At 40.7% G+C, this 12,085-nt stretch overlaps 1 protein-coding gene across 1 annotated transcript in view; it reads right to left on the bottom strand.

Annotated features, from left to right (window-relative positions):
• MKLN1 (muskelin 1) overlaps positions 1–12,085 on the bottom strand; it is a 103,609-nt gene that overhangs the window by 40,438 nt on the left and 51,086 nt on the right. The window contains exon 9 of the mRNA XM_074164682.1: positions 8,937–9,049. Within this exon, the coding sequence (XP_074020783.1) occupies positions 8,937–9,049 (113 nt within the window). The remainder of the gene's footprint in view (positions 1–8,936; positions 9,050–12,085) is intronic.

The following is a 12,085-nucleotide window of genomic DNA, read 5'->3' as shown; positions in this document are numbered from 1 at the left end:
AAAAATAAATGGCCCGGTGTTCTATTTTTGAAAGACGGTTCAATGAGCTTATAAGTCAAATGATTAAGCTCAGAGATCATACGACATGATCCTTATGATAGCAGAGGACTGGATTTGATGACCCATGAGGTGCCCATCCCTTCCAGCCCTACGTAAGGCTTTACTTGGGCTGTTGGCTCCACGCTTGAGGGATCAGCGCAGGTTCAGCACAGCGCAGACGAGCACAGACTCGGTGCAGCACACGAACACTGCTACGAAAACAAATTTATTATTAATATTCTATACCCATGAAATTACCTGTTAAAAATCAGGCTCCCAGCAACCCTGCCTGCAGAACCAACTAATTCCAGAGTATTTCTAGAAAGGAATAAACTAGCACATGACCTATTGGCTCCTGATGAATCCTAATTAATGCACCTCTAAAGAAATAAAGTGTGCCCTATGAATTGACTCAGGAACTTTCCAAAGCACCAATATTCTGCTTTTGACAGCTGTGTTGCAGGAGTTTACCTACAGTGCAGAAACAGCTTTGGCAACCAACGCCTGCGTTGCTGCCAGCCCAGGGAGCCACGTTCCTGGGTCATTTCTAAGCTGTGTGCATTCCCACTTGGCTTGTTCTCGCACCAAAGGTATCATCGAGGCCTCCCAGCAACACATAACACCGTGGATCTCACATTGCAGTAAATCAAGGCATTCTATGACCAAAAGAATTTCTAGGCAAGCAACTATAATAGTGGAAAGGGGAAAAAAACTCCCAGAGCTTCAAGCACGCAAACAGCGTGAAATAATTCTTTCGTTTATGTGAAGCAGGTTGCAGGAATGCGTATGAAGGTCTTGTCTAGGCTTTGGTTGGCAGTCAAAAATAAGTCACCCAGCCTACGTGGTTCAGCTTACAAACGCAAACAAGAGCGGCACTGAAGTTAATACCCTAACACAGGACAACCTTGCAGCAAAAGGACATCAACACTGTGTTATTTTTAACAAAAGGCACAATTTACCTGCAAACCAAGCGCTACTCACACCGACAAAATGCGAATAAAATTGCATCTTCTTAAATTTTAACAAAGTAAATTGTTGCTTTGTTACACATCAACTTTGCTTTCAGTAACGCTGATGAAATATAACAGACGACCCACCACAGAAGCAGAGCTTTCACCAGCCCTGAGAGATGGGCCCTCAGGACAACAGCCCTCGTGTGCCCAATTTAACTAACCCCATTAACAATTGCAGGATGTTGAATGAGGTCATTTTCTCAGGCATCGTTAAGTTCACACTGTCCTCTCGTTCCCAGTAACAATGGCGAACGAAGGTCTGGCCAAGAGAGATTTTTTTGCCACAAGACGCAAACTATTCGGCTTAGCTACAGTCACACTTGCAGACCAACAGGCTGAGAAAAAAAAAAATTAACTAGTCATTTATGGACTGTTTAGCCACAAAGATGAGGACGCAGCAAGGCTAGAATTTATGAAGTCGTCTGGTTTTTCTTTAAATTAATTGTCCTTGAAAAGCTGGTGATAGATGAACATGACATTGTAAGTCTAAATACTTTGACAGCCACAGGCTCTCGGATGTTTCTGAGAAAGTGAAGACAGTCTTAAACACATGACAAAGGAGTAGTTTGTACCCAGAGGTGTTAGAAAGTCAGAAAAGTGGCTGTAGAGTTTTTTTCCCCTCAGGCTAACCCATGGCTATGAGATTTACGCCTCAGGGATAGGGATACTACTTACAGTTTAATGCAGACTTCCTCTGTTAGCTGTTATAGCAACACGGCAAGAGAAAAAAAAAATATATATATATATCAGAGAAGAATATTTTTTAATTGGAAAAAAAAAACCCAGAACTGTGGGGACTGCCATGCTTTCTTTTGAACTAAGTGACAGATGAGGAAAGATGTAGCTTCTGAATTTTTTGTTTAAATCACCTTTCATCTATTCTCAGAACATAATTTAGCTATCCAGCTGCAGGAACCACATCAATTACCGCTGGAAGCGCAGCGCACAGCTTGTCTCTGCTGTGTCATAGCTTTCGGAAACAAGGCATCTTCAATTTCGTAATAATCTACACAGAGGAAAATCAAGCCAAGAAACAGTGCAAGTATTTTCACTGGAGGTCTGTGAAGCACCACTTCGAATCCTTCTTTTCCGTATATTAAGAAGAGTAAGCATAAAGCACGGCAGCGAACACTTGTGGAGGAGCTTTTAAAGATGAAGCACATGCCCCACCGCATGGATAGGGCAATGCAAGGACGAGAACCCAAAAGCTTCCCAATCCCAGCGTCAGTAAATTCATACCTGCCCTAGAAAATTCATGGATTAAGTCCTATCAAACATACTAAGCTCTTTCAGGCCTGAGAACTCAACGTATCAATGCACTCTCCATTCTGGCAGTATATGCTCTCGAGACAGTCCAGAAAGCTTAACTCCTAATTACCTCCAAAACCTGGTGACAGAAATAAATGTATTTTTAACAGCAAGGTCCACAAAAACTTAGTACATTTTCAAGCATGTAATTACCCAGAAAATTTGGCTAAGGATTTGTCTATGATACTACTTGAGAATGCTTCCCTTATGTTACCATACTGGGATAACTGCTATTTCTTTAGGGATTTTTGTATTTGTACAGCTTGAGGAGTGTTAATGGAACGGAAGCCTTGCCCAGCCTGGCTGAAATGAGAGACTACTCCGCTCCTAAAGCAAAGCTGACTGGAGTATGAAGCTACTTTCACCTTGTTGGCAAGCGAATAAGCTTTCCTCCCACCTTCTACCCCCACATACTCTCCTGTTTCTTTAAAATATTTTTTTTCCCATGCATTCAGTGTGAAATGCAGGGTTCCAGGGATTCCAGCTGGCTCATGTCCTATAGGTGCATCTTTCTGTCTTTAAAACCCAAAGAGATATAAATCAGCTTTCCTTGCATTAATACCCATCGCTTCACTAAATCATACCTGAAAATGGTGTAATGCTTTAAGCAGTTGAATAATGTTTCCTCTTTCCTTAGATGCAACCACAGCCACCCTTGCGTGTCTCTCTATAAATGTCTCATCTGCAATTTACAGGGAACTGGATGATGCAGTAAGTTCCCAATAAAGTTATATAAATAAAATAAAGCTGCATTCCGGATCAGAGATGAGAGCAGTAAGCTCATCATAAGCTGGAGTTGAAGTGGTGATTTTTATCTGGACATAAACGCCACAAATCAAGGCATAGAAGTAGTTTACAAGCTGCACCCTTTGCAACTGAAGGCTTTCTGATGGCTTGGAAACCCACATCTAATCAGAAGACTGGCACAAACAAGCTCCAGGGCTGCCAAAGTTTTGTAGCCTTCAGGACATCATGCATAATGCATTTATTTAAGTACTCCCTTCTCTACGAGACTGACTTCAATATCCATGTGTGGACGAAAGGGACCTCCACACGTTGAAACATCTGGTGTTAGGAATAACTGAAATTTGGCCGGTTTTCTGTACTTTTTTCATGCTAGAAGCAAGAACCACAGGCACCAAGTGATGGAACTGAATAACTTAAGATCCAGAGCTGTTTTAAAATATAGATGATCTTTTCTTTAAAAAAAAAAAAAGTCTAAGTTAAAAAAAGACAAATAAGGGTTAAGAGGACAGAGCTCCTTAGGTAGCATAAGACAAATAAGAAGTTACCTTTAAAAGATCAAAACCTTTTCAAAAAAGTTTATTTAAAAAGAAAATAATCAAGGTACTCCTCTCTCAATAGGGTCTTTTTTGGCTTAAGCTGCCTGTGTGGAAATCACTGGAGAAGTCAGTCAGGCATATCTGAAAGTCTCTCTCTAACATTTTAGAGAAAGAACACTGGCCGGAACATTTTAAAACCATTATGCGACTAAGCAGAGAGGAAAAATAAAAGATTAGCATGAGATATTTAGGATCAGCCTAGAACACTTTTCATTCGGTTCACTTCAGCATCTGCTTTCTTTGTCCCTACTTTTGTAGGCATTTACGCTATTTAGGAAGTTGGCTCTGAGGTGTATCTGCTGTATCCAAGTTTCTATCGCAGGCTTTTGGGGACAGCTGCTTTCTCCCCATGTGCTTTTGTGGCACCAGGCATCTCATACAACCGAGCATCTGTACAACTGGAACTGCTCAGAAGTAGGACATGGCAGATTCAGTATATTAGATCCCAAGTCCATAAACATCACAGTATTTGAAACAAAAAAAAAAACCACTTCGAGTTACTCAAAGCATCTTCCAAACTACATCACCATCTGTGGGAAAGAGTCAATATTTGAGACTAGTTCGATTCCTACACTTAAAACAGTGTAGGGTAAAGCTTTACAGAGATAAGCTTACATATTTCTGCATCACACACCCCCAAAAAAAATAAATAGGATTAGTCATAGGTGTCACAAACTCTTACAAATGCATGAAATGCTTGTATGACATTGGAAGCTTTGGGTAAATTTATCCATGTCAACAAACAAAGAAACGCAGGCAGACACGTAGAAAATTTAACTGGAAATAACAATAGCAGATGAAATTCACCTTGGCTCTCACTGTTAAGAGATCTTTCTATACTTGTCAGCTTTCACTTTCAGTAACCTGGAAAAGCACTTGGTGTTCGAAGCAAACTGTCACCTTACAATACAACCATTTTCTAAATCACTTTGAACCTACCGAACAGTAGGCACTTGTTGACCTGCGCTTTCCTTCATTGTGAGAAACGATTTATCCTCTCAACCAGTTAACCCGCGACAAGACCTTCGCTTCTCCCTAAGAGCCTTTGGCAAGAAACACTTTAAAAAGTTTCTGAGAAACACAGCGTCACCTAAACCTAACCCATTTACACAGTTTCCATGTCCTTCACAGAGCTCATTTGTGAGCAGGATTTTCCTCTAAAAAAGCCAGAATGAGGATGAGTCAACAAACCATGTTTACAAATACGCACTACTACGCACCCAATCACTCAGTAACACACTCTTTGAAGGAGATCCTCTAGCTCTTCTCACGTATCTCAGAAATACTGAGCCAAGGTACAGGAATACTCATGACATACAAAACATGCCCACTCTCGTGCTGCTTTAGCCTCATTTATGAAAACTCCAGAGCCATCAACATGCCTCAGCATTTTGATCCTATTTAAAAATCCACATAATTATCAATTTACAGCAAGCAAAGCCTTTTCTACAGTTCACTTGAACTGTCCTCCTGTAAATTTGCCTTCAAAACAGAAAGCTGCTGCTTGGGAACTAGAAATATTAGACACCAAAACATACACATTAATTGTCTCTATTAATTGTCACTGGCCTAGGATCAAAATGCCCAAGGAATGACAAGGTTTGTTTTTCAAAGCTATTTATTCCCATATCCTGAAAATGTCTACTGATGTACAACCACTAATAAACCCCAGAGAAAACAGCGCTTGTCAGAACATTCCACCGGGTTCAGGGTAAAAAAATTTTAAAGGCTCTCAGGCTTTACACGTTTTGGCTGTGCCTCCTGCCAACTGATTCGTAGAACTATTGCAGACTCGAGCACCCCATAGAGGAGACAGAAGGACAGAAGTGGGTACCATTGAGAAGGCATGAGCTGCTCCATGGTGCATCTCCTTGGAAGGATACAGGCTTGTAGAAGGAGGATATGACAAGGACTCCAGGAGCCTTGCCGGTGCCATACATTGAAGGGATGGTGGGGAAGGTCTAACTGAGGTCTGTTTGTCCATCAGCAACTGTGGTATGTACACTGGAGGATCAGCCCAACACTGCAAGCAGGTCCTCTAGACCTCCTTTCTAAGACTTAAGTCATCAGCTACTCCAGCAGCGCTGCGAGCATTTTTTCCTGACGTAAAAAGGACTACAGAAAATCATATTTGTTACTCTAACTGTTAAAAATCACAAATGCAAATTCAGGTGACAAAGAGACATTTCTTCTTACGATTCTATTGTAGCAATAGGATGAGGAGTAATGGTTTTAAATTGAAAGAGGGGAGGATTCACATTAGATATTAGGAAGAAATTCCTTACTGTGAGGGTGGTGAGACCCTGGAACAGGTTGCCCAGAGAAGCTATGGATGCCCCTTCCCTGGCGGGGTTCAAGGCCAGGCTGGATGGGGCTTTGAGCAACCTGGTCTAGTGGGAGGTGTCCCTGCCCATGGCAGGGGGCTTGGACCTGGATGGTCTTTAAGGTCCCTTCCAACTCTAACCATTCTGTGATTCTCCAGCTCACTGGAAAATAAACAGCAGCAAGAGAGTTTACTGAAAAGGTCACACAAACTTTTCATAATGCAATGCCAATGGGAAGATGATGATGATGATCTGGCATTGCAACAGAAGCTACCAGTACCTTTACCCCAAAAGCATTAGCGTGCGTTAGCCGTACGACAACGCTGGATAAGATGCAACTTTTACCACATTATGCTCTTGTCCAAGCTTAATTATTGAGTGGCTAATTTTACCACTGTCACAGACTAATTAGAACAAAAGAGCTACAAGCAGAACAAGCACAATACAACACGAAAACAAGACTAAGTTCTACTGGAAGCTACTCTGGATATTTTTTAAAATTCCATGTCAACAGACATTTCCTTTTAGCAAATTGTTTGTGAACAGTTGATGTCCCTATTATAGAAACATCTGGAGTCTTTGTTTTTGAATTTACTTCTTAGCATTTGAGATTGACCTTTTCATTTCTAAATCAGGTTTTATCCAGATCTTTTTAGAGAAAAAAAACAAAAAACAATGCTGCTGGTTTGTAAGTACAGCAGCTGCCAGTTTACTGTACCTCAGTACGTCACCAAAACCCTGGACTATGCCTTCGCAGGCCTTCTCCTGAACTCCACTGCAGACTCTATCAACATAGAGTCCTTCTAGAGCTCCACTTCTAAAGCCACACACATTTTTTCCCCACTTTTCTCTATTAAGTAGGTCTCTTCTTCAAAATTCCCCATATGTTCAACTCTCAACTCATTCTTTTTATTTTTTTCCTCTCAGCCCAAGCCCCTTCCCATCTTCCATTTGAATTTCCTGACCTTCCATTGCACCCTGTAATTTCTTTTGCTCCAAAATCCCTTTATAGTCACTTTACTGTGTCACAACTCTTCTACTATGTCTCCTTTGCAGTCCTCCTTTGCACATCCCTTCTTTCTTCCATCCCAGCATCACCCTGCTAGAACCAGGCATGAGGAACTAGAAGAGAAAACAGACACTGCTCCTGGCTCCACTGATGCCTCTCGCATCCCGTCCAGGCCTCCCAAGCTCTACAGAAGCTCAACTGGATGAGGCAGGATCCCAGCAAGAAAGGAAATGAGTCCCTTAAACACCAGAACCACTCACACTGGTTTGTGCAGGAAGAAAACACGGTAACTCCTTTTTGACAGGAAGGTCCCATTTCACTGCATCCTGAGTTAGACAAAAGTACACACTAAGTGGCTACAAAGCAAGAAGAAAAGTGAAAGAAGAGATAGTTAAAATTGTTGTCCCACCCTTTCTATCGCCGTTCTTCACTTTCCCAACCTCCTTGTAACATGAGACAAAGGAAAAGAAGGTCTAGCTGTTTAACTATAAAGTCGATAGAAGAGATGAGTCCCAATTTCCCCTTGGTGGTTATGTCACACACACACACACCCCTCCTTATCTCAAGGCAGTTACCTGTTGGGCTAAACCGTGAGAAAAATAGTAAAACCCAATGGTTCAACACAAACAGTAGCAACACAAGCCCAGCCTACAGGACTGGACCCCAGAAGACTAAATCCAGCTTCAGCATCATATCAGTAAACGCACAAGTAGCCACAAACAGTGACGAAAGGGGTAAGAGTGAAAAAAAAACCAACTTACAACAAGAGGAAAAAAACCCCACAGCTTACAAGGATATAAAATGTAAGGACGATTTTACCTTTATACAGTTCTATTATGATAGATAGCGGAATACTGTGTTCAGTTTTGTTATTGCCCATTTTGTAAAGGAAGTTAGAAACAGTAAGCGTGTGACACACACAGAGATTTGAAGGCTAAGGGAAGTGCCTTACTGTGAGATTCTTTTCAGCTCAGGTTATTTGTCCTACTTGATTACAACTTCTAAACACCTCTGCCAGGAAAAAATGGCAATACTAAAGTGTTATTTAATCTGGTACGGAAGCTCACAAAATGAGCTATGACAAGAAACTGGAAAAATACAAAAGGGAAATAAGACTTTTTTTTACACTTTTTTCAAATAGTTGGGAAAATCAACTCCTGAAATTATCAAAAAGTCGTGGAAGCTCAAATTTTTCATACTTTCAAGAGGCTGCATGCATTTCCTGAAGTTATGTTCTGACAAACAAGTAATGAACTCAAAACACAATAACCACATGGAAGCTTAACATTTCGCAGTATACAGTGAATTACACAAGCCAAAGGTCTTGGACTTTTTTTGTGTTACCTCCTATAACCCAAGCTACATTAATTTCAGAGGTTTCATATGTCAAATACTGAGCAAAACAGGCCAAGGAAAATGGCTCAAAAGAATACCAAGAAAGCTCTCGGGATTGCGTGGCCTCTGGCAGTTACCCCTGTCCTCTAGATTTCCGTCTGTTAGCAGTCCATTTCTCCTCACATTTTTTACAGAAGCTAAAAAAATAAACAATTTTTTTCTGGAGCTCAACACCAGCACCAGGTCTGATATGTTTAGTAGGACTGAACAACCAGACTGACTATCAAATTATTTAACTCATGTTCCACTCACTGAACTGATTTTTGGCCCACCTGTCTGCTCTTGAGAAATAAACCTTTCCCCTCCAGTAATCGTTAACGCTTCAAATTCACATCCATCTCACATTTTCCCAGTATAAGCATTTCAAAAGTCTTCAGAACTTGAAGGTCTGAATTTTGTGGCTCTCACTGCACGCTATACATCATTACAAGCACTTCAGAAAGATAGCATTTTTCTGTGAAACAATTCATACGTTATTATCAATACGGACATTCGCACAACGTACCTCTTTCTCGGTATCCCTGGATATACAGGTCCACTGGTTTTCCTTCACGCTGTATGCCCAGAAGTCAGCCAGATCCTGAGTTCCATCCCAGCCACCAAACAAATAAACAGTTTCTATTAAAAAAGAAAAAAAAAAGGAAGAACATGTTAATTTTATTTTAAGAAGAGAATGCCTTTAAACAGGCTACTACCTATAAAACATCTGTGACAAACAGAGTATCAGAAGGGAAACTGAAACTGATTCTTACTTAAAGCACCTCTTTGAATGGAACCAGTCCCCAGGACAAAGAAATGTGCTTTGGTTTAGTAATGGAAATTTTTAGGATTGATAGACAGCCAATTCTCAAGGAGTCATTTTCTACGTCTACGTACACATAAGAGGCAATCAAATCCACAGCCTCCTGATTAAAATTCATGAAAGACAAATGAACAATATTTAACATTTTGGATACTGTGCATTTTAGGCTGTCAATGATATTTCAGCTTGTACCACACTTCGTGCAAGATCTAGAGATTAGAAAGACATCTGAGACAGCAGCAAAGCTTTTCTGTTTAGTTCATCCCTTAGAAAGAAAAATTTACTTCAACGATGAGTAACTCTTCAAGGGAAACAGCTTGCATAAAGTAACTTACCTGATGCTGCAAAAGCAAGTAAGTAGAAGAGTTACCCATTTAAGTCAGTGTTTCAGGCCCATCTTTAGAGCCTGTTACCTTATACCTACAACCGCTCCATGGACAGCAAGTTCAAAGTCTTCTCAGACTTGCTGATAAAACTAGATGAAGGCTCTGAACATGGGAAGCATTTAAGGAAGAAGGATCTGTTCTGACATGGAGAGATAACTAAGCTGCTCCCATTATAGAAACATCACTATCTGGTCTCAAATGCTAAAAATACTTCATTTTTAGACTGCTTTAAAACACAACGCAAAGCCAAGTCCAAGAACAAGCCACTGAAGACTTACAGAGCTTTGAAAAACTCCTTTAAAATCCACAAACCAGTTCTATTATGGAGGTAATGGCCAATTTTTAATCCAACACCAATTAAAGAGCAGAGTTAGAAGGGCGATTATAAAACGGGAATAGTCCCTGACCCTCACCTACCATCAGGATAGTGGTCATCACCATGGAAAGGTTACCCTGGTTCATTAACTTTAATTACCCTTCCTCCTGGACTCAGGGCTCCCAGTGTTCCCTGCAAAGAGCAGGTCCCTTTGTGCGCATAAATTCTCACAGCTCACAAAACCCACATTACCACAACAGCTTCATTGATAGCCGAGAAAAATAAAAAGATTTGGCACCAGCTAAGTATCCTATTGGGGCCTTGCCAAAACGTCAGGCCTGCCTGTAAAGGCTTTGTGGTCTCAGATGAAATTTAATCGCAAACCTGAAAGAATCCGATGAAAACTCAAGATTTTCGAAGTTACCTAAATCCAAGCTGACAGAATTAAATGGCATGTAAGCGCTGAAAGAGGAGTACGACCATACAAGTCAGTGTGAGCCATGAGCATCCCTGGAGTCCAAGAGCAACTGTGATAACACAAGTGTACACGAACAGCGTGCCAAGCTTATTTTTTCACCTTGATGTAAAACTCTAGCTCAGATGAAAGAAAGGCTCCATCACCATCTAGATTCAGAATGACTGTAATTTTTTAGTCTTATTACAGAACAATACATATATTTTTATAGGAAGTTTCTGTATTTTAAAGGAACATCTCTTAATACATCTGTTGCTGGCAATGTCAAGAAAACAGTTTCTCATAGTTCTTCTAAAGTTTGCAATTGTTCTCCAATGCTTTAAGGAAAAATTAGTTTGGGTGGTTTTTTGTTGTTGTTGGGATTTTTTTGGTGTTTGTTTTGTTCGTGCCTTTTTTTTTTTTTTAAAAAAAAGTCGAACTCCATTCCATTCCCCAACCCGTATCACACCTCCTGCTCTATTTGTCAATTCAGATTTTGTGGGGAGGGTTATTTTTCCATCCTGCACACAGGATAGACCCCGGATGCGTGCCCAGCACTCCCAGGCATTGCCACCAAAAACAACGCATCAGAAAATACTCAAAGAAGAAGGCAGACACAGAGAAGAGACCACAAACTTCCAGGCAGCAGGAGTGGGAAGATTGAGGAGAGCCCAGCAATCTCGCATCAATATAACTATTTTTACTGTAGCAGCACTTGGGAATTCGGGATGCATCTTGCTCGGGCAGAGGGAAGGATTCTTCCTTTGTACCGGAGCAATACGTAACACAGCAATATTGACGCTGCTTCATTCAAGCAAGTCTCTATCCCGCTTTAGGGACAGAGCAGAAGAATTTTCAAACCTACCTGCAAGGCAACAAGAAAAACATGAAAGGAGTTATATTTATCCTAAGCTTTTACCAGCTACATTTAGGAAGTCAAATTCCTCCTCCAGCATCTTAACCTTATCTCCTCTACGTTTATTTTGAATACAAATTCAACATTCTGAATTAAATATGTTCTGTGAATATTTCTAAACTGCTTGCTCAGTCAAAAATGTTTCTATAACATCTGAATTCTTTTCTTCCCTTACTCTGTGAAAGACTAGAAAGTGCCAGAGCATTCCTCAAAGTATTAGAGAACATATGCTCCCAAAAATTAACGTTTCCTGTCAACCTCTCCGTAACTTCTATTTTTCAGAAGACTGCAGAAAGCAGCGTTTCCAATCCCTGTTAAATACCTAAAATACTAGGGCAGTTTCAGTCTAAGTTCAGGTATGTTCTCAAAATCAGCTTTTCTAACTTCTGTTAACTCCATCTTCTCCGTGTGGTAAAATCCTTGGTGGTCCTCCTCATCCCATCAGGATGTTACACAGCAAATTGCTAAAGCCAAGCTGACAAGAGATGCTTGCCATGTCTCAGCATCCCTATTTTTTCCTTCTAATAAACAGGCACAATGAATATATTCCAATCCCAGTGACAGATTTAATCAAACACTTTGGTCAAATGGTATTTCCACATCTCTGTAGAACATTTCTCCACAGAATATGAAAGAATTATGGACCTAAACCACCTCTGCAAGTCATCCGGGCCACCAGTCCTCTCAGTAGAGCCAACTTCAGTGACAGAGCAGATTGCACAGGGAATTCTTCAGTTACACTTTGCATATCTCCAAAGATGGATATTTTGGACTTTGTGG

The sequence above is a fragment of the Numenius arquata genome, chromosome 2, assembly GCF_964106895.1.
Source record: "Numenius arquata chromosome 2, bNumArq3.hap1.1, whole genome shotgun sequence".
In the NCBI taxonomy this organism is placed as follows: Eukaryota; Metazoa; Chordata; class Aves; order Charadriiformes; family Scolopacidae; genus Numenius; species Numenius arquata.
Note: the sequence above shows the minus strand (reverse complement) of the source record. Positions and strands in the feature narration are given on the sequence as shown.